Source organism: Plectropomus leopardus, chromosome 21 (genome assembly GCF_026936395.1).
Source record: "Plectropomus leopardus strain MGB_pleo_1.0 chromosome 21, ASM2693639v1, whole genome shotgun sequence".
Taxonomy (NCBI): domain Eukaryota; kingdom Metazoa; phylum Chordata; class Actinopteri; order Perciformes; family Serranidae; genus Plectropomus; species Plectropomus leopardus.
In genome coordinates this window covers 28,515,193-28,525,192 of record NC_142196.1, presented here as the reverse complement: position 1 = coordinate 28,525,192, position 10,000 = coordinate 28,515,193, and the positions used below count along the sequence as shown (strand labels likewise).

General features: G+C 43.8%; 2 protein-coding genes across 5 annotated transcripts in view; both read right to left on the bottom strand.

The window, feature by feature from the left end:
* The window catches only part of LOC121940175 (5'-AMP-activated protein kinase subunit gamma-2-like), a 28,961-nt gene extending 21,801 nt beyond the window's left edge, over positions 1–7,160 (bottom strand). Inside the window, exons 1-5 of one of the 4 annotated variants that reach the window (XM_088072312.1) lie at positions 6,739–7,160; positions 3,476–3,675; positions 2,834–3,001; positions 2,458–2,623; positions 1,448–1,594 (exon numbers count right to left, since the gene is read on the bottom strand). The gene's annotated coding sequence lies outside the window, so the exon portion shown is untranslated. Of the gene's footprint in view, positions 1–1,447; positions 1,595–2,457; positions 2,624–2,833; positions 3,002–3,085; positions 3,344–3,475; positions 3,676–6,738 lie in introns of those variants that run through there. The other 3 variants (XM_088072313.1, XM_088072314.1, XM_088072315.1) reach the window with 3 other exon arrangements.
* A 1,120-nt stretch (positions 7,161–8,280) lies between these two features.
* The window catches only part of kmt2ca (lysine (K)-specific methyltransferase 2Ca), an 80,371-nt gene continuing 78,651 nt past the window's right edge, over positions 8,281–10,000 (bottom strand). Inside the window, 1 exon segment of the mRNA XM_088071695.1 lies at positions 8,281–9,716. Coding sequence (XP_087927821.1) covers positions 9,624–9,716 — 93 coding nt within the window. The 3' untranslated portion in view covers positions 8,281–9,623.

The window sequence follows — 10,000 nt, the reverse complement described above, 5'->3', positions numbered from 1 at the left end:
TAAATAAGACCCTGAATTTGTCACTCGTTGCTGAGAGATTCTGAAAAATTGCTAAATATAATAAAATCAGCACGTTCGTAGTCCTCTCCTCCTGCATCCTGGAACCTCATCTTGTTCATTTCCAGGAGGAGGTCGGGGTGGACGACGCCATCCTGTATCTGCTACACAGGGCTTACTCTCATCTGGACACAGGGAGTGGCGCTGTGAGGATCCTGTTTTTTGATTTTTCGAGCGCCTTCAACACGATCCAGCCCCCTCTACTGAGAGACAAGCTGGCAGATATGGGGGTGGAATCACACCTGGTGACCTGGATTACGGACTACCTCACAGGGAGACCTCAGTACGTCAGGCTGAGGGACTGCTCCTCTGACACGGTGGTCTGCAGCACTGGCGCACCACAAGGGACTGTTCTTTCCCCTGTCCTGTTCACTCTGTACACATCAGACTTTAAGTACACCTCTGAGCCGTGCCATGTGCAGAAGTACTCTGACGACACTGCAATCGTGGGATGTATCAGGGATGGACAGGAGGGGGAGTACAGGAGCCTGGTGGAGGACTTTGTGACATGGTGCAGGGCAAACCATCTGCAGATCAACACTACCAAGACCAAGGAGATGGTGGTGGATTTCCGGAGGTCCAGGCCGCCTATGCAACAGATCTCCATTGAGGGGTCTGATGTGGTCGGGACCTACAGATACCTCGGGCTGCAGCTAGACAACAAACTGGACTGGTCTTTCAACACCGAGACCCTCCTCAAGAAGGCTCAGAGCAGGCTCTACTTCTTGAGGAGGCTGGGGTCCTTCAAAATCTGCCGGAAACTCCTACTGATGTTCTACCAGTCTGTTGTGGCAAGTGTCCTCTTCTATGCTGTGGTGTGCTGGGGAGGCAGCATCAAGAAGAGGGACGCCTCTCGGCTGGACAGGCTGGTAAGAAAAGCTGGCTCTGTGGTCGGCACAGAGCTGGACTCGATCACATCAGTGGCAGAGAGAAGGACTCTCAGCAAACTGCTCTGCATCATGGACAATGCCCAGCACCCTCTGCACGGCATCATCATCAGGCAGAGGAGTGTCTTCAGTGACAGGCTGCTGTCCCTGTCCTGCTCCACTGACAGGCTGAGGAAGTCGTTTGTCCCACAGGCCATACGACTCTTCAACTCCTCCTCACACAGATAATCACTGTTTGCACTGTTGCACTGTTCATACTGGTATTGCACTGTTTTTATTGTTTATTGTTGTTTTATATCTTGCGTTTTTGCATACTCTGCATCTCTCTTTTTCTCTGTATATATTGCTTATATATTTATTGGTCTATATTCTATTCTGTATGTTTATTATGCTGCTGGTTACTTAAATTTCCCTCGGGATCAATAAAGTACCTATCTATCTATCTATCTGTCTATCTATTTCATTGTTTTTTAACACAACAGTATGAATTTAATGTTTCTTACCGTATAAAAACTCTGCCTGAACGCCCCGCCGGCCACCGTCCTGCAGCGCTCTCTGTCACAGTAATAACCTTGTTGATGGTCCGTGAGTGGAAACCCTGCGTTGTGGAGGAGAGCTCGCCGCCCTGTGCTGCCAACACGAGCACCTCACTGGAGAGACCGAGCCACCATCAGAACAAAAGTGCATTCGGTGAGTAACACGCAGAGATTAGCATCAGACAGATCAGCATTCACGTCTCCCACAACATAAACACAGGCGGAGGCACCGTCCTGCATAAAAGACGTGATACAGGCCCGTCTACTGAGGGATTCGTCCTCATTTTGGGGAGACTCGTACGTGAATAGACGTTCAAGAGGACAAACTTTTTATCTTTACAGCTGATTTCCAGTCAACAGCCAGTCTTACCACACTAACCATTTAATCCGACTCCTTTTTCCATAAGACGGCAACTCCACCTGATCCTGCCATGGACTATTGTAGTCGTGAGGTCCGCGGTCGATTCACCAGCCCCATAAAAGTCATGATGTAAAACATTCAGTCTGTCCAATTCCTGTTTAGGTAAAATGTCTCCTGAATACACAGCACATCACAGTTCCCCAACAGCTTGTCCGCAACAAAACGACGCTCTTTATCTCCGTCACTGTGGCATGTACGACTTACCATTTCTATTTCGGCTTAGGAGAGGGGCATACAAATGAATGGCTGTATTTTTTATTTATTTGACATTTTCTTGTCTATTTTAAAAGAAAACATTTTCAGATTTTTTTCTCCAAGGATTTTGCCTTCTTTCTTTTATTTTTCTATTTAATTTTTGATAATATTTAAGGAAAACATTTTGGAGATTTTATTTTTTCATTAAATAAAAATCCGCCTTGGGTTTGGGGGTCGGGCTTTCATAATCATTCCTTCAGTTTTAATATGGCTGCTCGGCGCTAATCATTTTAGCAATTTCAAGACGGCCTTTGCTTCGCCGGCCGAGAAAAAAAACAACCTTCTGCATAAAAGCCCGTACCGTGAGGATGTGCTTTTGTCGTCCATCTGAACACTGTAGTTTGATCACAGCAGACCCTCATCAATAACTCCAGCCGTCGCATCACCACAGAGCCCAGGAGACGTGGAGTCGTCTTTTCCTTCATCCTGAGGACGTCTCACATCTTTCCTCGACCTCGTGATGTTTTCTGTGGAGAAGAAGATTATTTGAAGTTTTTGACCGCAGCTGAACTCTCTATCACTCTGAATAGAGAGCCTTTACGGTCCCTACTGCACAATCAAGTCAGTTTTATTTTTAAAGCCCATTAAGGTTTGCCTCAGAGGGCTTTACAGCAGGCACCATCCCTCTGCCCTCAGACCCTCAAAAAGAACCCCTGTAATGGGAAAAAGGAAGAAACCTCAGGAAGAGCAGCAGAGGATGATGAGGGATCCCTCTTCAGGACGGACAGACGAGCAATAGGTGTTGTGTCCCGGGGGAGGTACTCTGAACACTGAGCTGAGTCATCACGGTCTTATCAGATCCAGATCAAATCCAACAAAAGCTGGTAAAAGTCTCGAGACTGTCCCTAGAGGGTAGATAGATAGATTGATTCTTTATTGTCTCGAGCAAAAACAGAAATTCATCATTAAAACAAATGAATTTCTGTAACCTGTGCCCCGAGTTTTTGCTTTGGCGACTGCCTCGGCTGCAGCCCTTCAGGCCAACACCTCTCTGTTGGGTTTCCACCAGCCGGTGTGTAGGTTGCTGTCTGATGCCCGACAGCTTCCTGCTCCCCACTGGTGTCGACCCGCAGTACCGAAAACAAAGTATTTGTTTTGGTATGCGAGGCTGCTTGCAAAGACAGGCACCGGCGACCCTCGGACCACAGCTTTTTGCAGCCGCTTCCGCAACGGAGGTACTAGACATGGTCCACATCCTCCCCCCTCAGGAGGAGTCGACGATGCCGGGGGTCAGCACGCCCAGGTCGCCCTCCCCTTCATGCTGCCCGGCTGCACAGCCCTAAAGATACTTCGGCAGTAGAGAAGCGTCTTCCACCTACCGTTGAAGCTGACGCTGCGGATGTAACTGAGCAGTTTCCTCCCTCCTGTCGGGTCCATCTCGGGGCAGGTGCTGGAGTTTTGGGGATACAGGTCCCTCTGCATTTTGTGGAGGGCACGGGCCATGGTGCACGCCATGACAATCACAACTGGACCTTCCCCACCTGCTCGTACTGGGAATCAATGCCGATACGCTCCTGACCTGAGAGACACGCACAGAGAGGACACACAGAGGTATAATTTACAGGGAAAATTCACTTTTCCTCATTACTATGGAGCTAGAACAGCGACAGCAAGTTTTGACACTGAAAACAAAAAAGTCTTGTAATTCCAACATGAGGTTTGTGCTTTTTGTTTCTCAGTCAGTTTTCTTTTAGAGAAATATCACAAAATTTGTCATCAACTCCAAAGAAACTGCAGAAACTGTCAATTGTTCAACACTTTTCCTGCTCAGTTCATAGGACACATGGACGGTCCTGCATTCACACATCAGACTGTAATTTCTGTCTTTATTTTTTCCAGTGTTTTGTTCGTATTATGAAGAATGTTTGATATCAGAGTGATGGTCAACAGGCTGTGGAAATAGATTTTATCTTTCAACTTTTGAGCATGTACAGTAAGGTTTTAATAATTTCCCCTCTCCTGAAAAACACTGGCTGTCAATGCTAATCCACAGACAAACGCAAAAAGTTTTGCACGGACTTTTGATAACTTTTCGAAAAAGTCCTAAAGATAATTGCTGTTTAGTGACCTGATGTCATTTTGACAATAACAGGCATTTAAATTGCTAAATGAAAAAAAATCCTACCTCCATTACATATTCAGAATCAGAAATACTTTACTGATCCCGGGGGGGAACTGAGGTTCGTTACAGTCGCTCTGATGCCAGCTGTGACAACAATAACAAGAAGAAATATGTACAAGTACACGCATGTAAAAATATAAATGTAAAAATAAAAATACAGTAGAATCCAGTTAATACAATATGTAAATATTTACAAAATAAGTATGCATAATATGCTGAGTATGTTATTATGAATATTTCAATTACAATATGGATAATGTGCAGTGTGTATAAAGTGTATAAATTATATATTTATAGTGTGTACAATATAAAACTGTGCCTTACGCGACAATACAATGTATAAAACTAATATGTAGGTTTAAAATATAAGAAATGTAAATGTATAAATATTGTGTGTATCGAGTATTTTTTCTCAGCAAACACACAGCAAAAACAGAAACAACGTAAAAACACAAAAAACCCAAAACAAAAAGCTGCATATTCAGTCAACACAAAACAACACAACACTGGAGCTAAAATCTAGCTGATTCACTTTTATAACCCGTATGATGCGAGAAGCAGCCGAGCCTCCGAGATTTTCCAAATATCTAATATGACCCCATTTAAAGAAGTTTGGGCCCCTGACAGAGCCTGAGACAGGACGAAACCGCTGATCTCAGCTTCGCTCTGTGCAGAAACAGGAACCTGCTGATATACAAGCAGCACAATTGCTGAACGGCTTTTCAGAATCATGGCAGGTGTTTTGGGTTTTTACCAAACATTTAAAACCTCAGTGAGATAAAAGATTTAAAAATCAGAGCTGCAACTCGCAACCAAGGACAGAAGGCAAGTAAGTCTGCAGTTTCATATTATTATAATGTTATTATAACCGTACAGCCGTGAAGCTCCAACACTGAAAACACACCACGACCACATTAACCCTTAGTGACCACTTACACACCACACACTTACATCGCTCTGAGCACGAAAGGCGCTTCTCAACATCAAGCTTTAAAAATATTATACATTAATATTATTTTCTACTTTCATTGAGGTTTTTTTTTGCCAACATCAGTCCTAATCTTAAAGTCAAACACAAAAACTGAATTATTTTTAAATATCCTATATGCAAAGTAGTTTTTTGTTGTTTTCCTTTTATCACAGCCTGGAATACGTCACTGATTTGCAGCAACATTTACTTTGTCTAAAATACAACAAAAAACAAAATGTGTTAAACTGCCATTTTTGATCCCACACCCATTAAAGCATAAAAACATTGCATTGTATTAAACAGCATGTTTTTTTTTTTTTCGTAAAAAGACGTCATCAGGTGGAAAATAGTAAAACAGACAAATTTCAAGGCAAAAGCCCAGAATGACACCCAGAAATAATACGATGCAATGTTTTTATGCTTAAACCCTCCGGTATCCAGCTGAGTAAAACATGCACACTTTGCACTTCATTTTACAAAAATAAAATTCAAATAATGCAAAAAAATACATCAATATAAAATATTTAATAGAGGTGTAAATTTTATGCACAAAGGGTGATAAGTGTGAGTATTGTAGAACATTTGACCCAGAAGAAACAATAACAATGCATATTAACCAATGTTGCTGTTAATCACTGGCATATGCCAGGCTGCAAAAATAAAAAAAAAGTAATCTAATTTTTATGTAGTTCACAAAAAAAATCACGTTGTGTTTTTTGCATCAGAAATTTGCTTTGTTTACATTACAAACATAGCACTTAAAGGGTTAAAGAATGTGGTATTTTTGTTTACAGCGCAAGTTGACGGAATACAAAACAATTTAAATCAAGTGAAAAAAAGTATTACTTTTTTTGTGCGACAATACTCATAAACTCAGATTAGCGCTTCGGTGTTTAGGAGGTTCCTCTGCGGCGGGACACGGAGGGTTAATGTCTGTGGGATCAGAAAATGCAGTTTGAACAGATTTCAATTGTTTGTTTGTTTAACGGGATAAATTTAACTATTTAGTTTCCACAGTGTATTTTAGACTTATTGTTTGGAGCTGAGCTGGAAATACCAAGACTACACAAACGTACACAATCTGCCCAAAATGCACAAACACAGCCAAAATTACCAAAAACTGAAGACTGAAAAGCGCATTACATGCACCGAGCAGTCCCTAAGGGGTTAACACAATAACGGAGCAGACAGGAAACACCAACAAACAACTGCATTTCTGACCCAGCAGATAACATCTATAACATGTAACACAGCATCTATAACATGTAGCACAGCATCTATAACATGTAACACAGCATCTATAACATGTAGCACAGCATCTATAACATGTAGCACAGCATCTATAACATGTAGCACAGCATCTATAACATGTAGCACAGCATCTATAACATGTAGCACAGCATCTATAACATGTAACACAGCATCTATAACATGTAGCACAGCATCTATAACAACCTTTACCAGACAAACAATCAACACAAACAACTTACAGACGGTGTTTTCACCCGGCGGCTGTTAGCTTCAGTCCAATCCAGCAAAAATGACACCGAGTCCACCGGAGCCCGTGTGAAATGTCCAATGTCCAATGTTTGGACATGAAAACTCCAGATATCCACACACCTGTCCCCGGATGTCCTCTCCTCTCTGCTTTAGCGCACTTTAAAGCTCCGACTTCAACTTTTCCGTCATGTTAGCTAACACGGCTAACTTTAGCTAGCTTACCGCTACATAAAACATCCAACCGCGCTTCAAGCTCCGCGGACACGATCCGGACTGACGGCGGGGACGGTAATTCTGCCTCCGTTTGATATTAAATCCACTTTGGACTTTATTTATGGCGTTTTTACCGAGTAGCAGCAGCGAAGCAAAGGGACATACAGAGTCAGCTCCGTCTGTGAGATTTGAAAACTTCCGTTGGCCGCGGCTTCACGTCACAGAGGGGCGGGGCCCGTTTAAGGGGGTTCTCCCGCGCTGGAATCAACGACAACACAAACAGGCTGCAGCGCCCCGCTGCTGCTGCTGAGGAGGGGAACCCCCTCGACAGTTAAGGGAGCCCCTCACTGCGGAGAAAGCCGACATACTTTTTCTTTATTTTTTTAAATCAAGACTCAAACTTTAAGATATTTAACTAAACAGCGAACACGTGTTCAGTCCAGAGACTCGGAGAGACTCGGAGAGACTCGGAGAAAATGCATCAGGGGTTCGTCCAACATAAAGAAAACAACAACATAAAGACAACAGCAACATAAAGACAACAACATAAAGACAACAACAACATAAAGACAACAGCAACATAAAGACAACAACATAAAGACAACAGCAACATAAAGACAACAACAACATAAAGACAACAATATAAAGACAACAACAATATAAAGACAACAACACAAAGACAACAACATAAAGACAACAACAACATAAAGACAACAACATAAAGACAACAACAACATAAAGACAACAACAACATAAAGACAACAACATAAAGACAACAACAACATAAAGACAACAACAATATAAAGACAACAACACAAAGACAACAACATAAAGACAACAACAACATAAAGACAACAGCAACATAAAGACAACAGCAACATAAAGACAACAACATAAAGACAACAACAACATAAAGACAACAACAACATAAAGACAACAGCAACATAAAGACAACAGCAACATAAAGACAACAACAATATAAAGACAACAGCAACATAAAGACAACAACAATATAAAGACAACAGCAACATAAAGACAACAACACAAAGACAACAACACACACGCTCTCTCTCACACACACACACACACACACTCTCTCTCTCACACACACATGCTCTCTCTCTCTCACACACACACACTCTCACACACACTCTCTCTCTCACACACACACACACACACACTCTCTCTCTCTCTCACACACACACACACACACACACTCTCTCTCTCTCTCACACACACACACACACACACTCTCTCTCTCTCACACACACACACACACACACTCTCAGACGGTAAATAAAGAGTCTTTGTCGTCGTCGTTTCTTCAGGTTGTAAAATATTTTATTTTCTGTAAATGTTTCTAAATCAGATTCCACATTTTTCCCCGAAACAAAAAACAAACATGGTCGTGGTCACTCTGTTTACTTCCAATAATAAAAAACAAACAAACAAAAACAAGGCTTCATGTACACATGAGCAGCGTCCTGATAAAACTCGTCTGTACACGGCGGCAGGACTCCGCCTCACACACCTGCAGACAAAACGCAGGGCCAAAAAAACACAAACTAAAGTCAGACCAGGGCTGCGCTGAGGCCCCGCCCCCCGCACGTCTCTGTCCAATCAGAAGGCAGCGCGCCCGGCAGTGGGGCAGGAAGCAGAGAGAGACAGACGGGCGCTCTGATTGGCCGGTGGTGAAGGTGAGGACGCTCAGGTAGGTGTGGGTGGAGTTAAAGTTATGATACACATATTTACAGACAGCCACACGGCTCAGCCAACACGCTGCCAACGCGCCGCCAACACGCCGCCAACGCGCTGCACGTTAAAAATATCTTCATTAGAAATAAATACAACTACAGCTCTTATCTTACAGGAGGAGGAGGAGGGGAAGGAGGGGGAGGAGGAGGAGGAGGAGGAGAAGGAGGAGAGGAGAGGAGAGGAGAGGAGAGGAGGAGAAGGAGGCATGTTAGTGTGGGGTTGCTGTGTGTGTTTCCGTTGCCGTGTGTCTGTGGAGGTCGCAGGCGTCAGTGATGTCGGTGGCGTTTACATTTACATCAATATACACAGAGGACCAGCCTCGTCATAAGCCCCGCCCATCACCCGTCCATCATACCCGGCCATCTCACGCCGCGCCACCACCCAGTAATATATATATCTATACATCTATATATATATATATATATATATATATAGAGAGAGATATCTGTATAAAGCCCCGCCCCCTCAGTCCATCATGACCTCTGACCTCTGATATGATGTTTAGCTCCGCCCAAAGAGCGGGCAATCGACATCCAGACCAAAAAGAGAGAGAGAGTGTGTCACTCTGTGTGTGTGTGTGTGTCACTGTGAGTGTGTCACTGTGAGTGTGTGTGAGTGTGTCACTGTGTGAGTGTGTGTGTGTGTGTCTGTCACTGTGAGTGTGTCACTGTGTGAGTGTGTGTGTGTGTCTGTCACTGTGAGTGTGTGTGTGTGTCACTGTGTGAGTGTGTGTGTGTCTGTCACTGTGAGTGTGTGCGTGTGTCACTGTGTGAGTGTGTGTGTGTGTGTGAGTGTGTGTGTGTGTCTGTCACTGTGTGAGTGTGTGTGTGTGTGTGTGTCTGTCACTGTGTGAGTGTGTGTGTGTGTGTGTGTCTGTCACTGTGTGAGTGTGTGTGAGTGTGTGTTTTCAGTTCATCCATTTGCGGCAGTTGACGGCTCCACAGTGACACGGGATCTTATGTTGATCGTCCTCCAGGTCAAACTTGTAGTCATAAGACAGCTGAGAGACAGACGGAGACACAGAGACAGACAGAGACAGAGACAGAGACAGACACAGACACAGAGACAGACAGAGACAGACACAGACACAGAGACAGACAGACACAGAGACACAGAGACAGACAGAGACAGAGACAGACACAGACACAGAGACAGACAGACACAGACACAGAGACAGACAGAGACAGACACAGAGACAGACAGAGACAGACAGAGACAGACAGAGACAGAGACAGACACAGACACAGAGACAGACAGACACAGAGACACAGAGACAGACAGAGA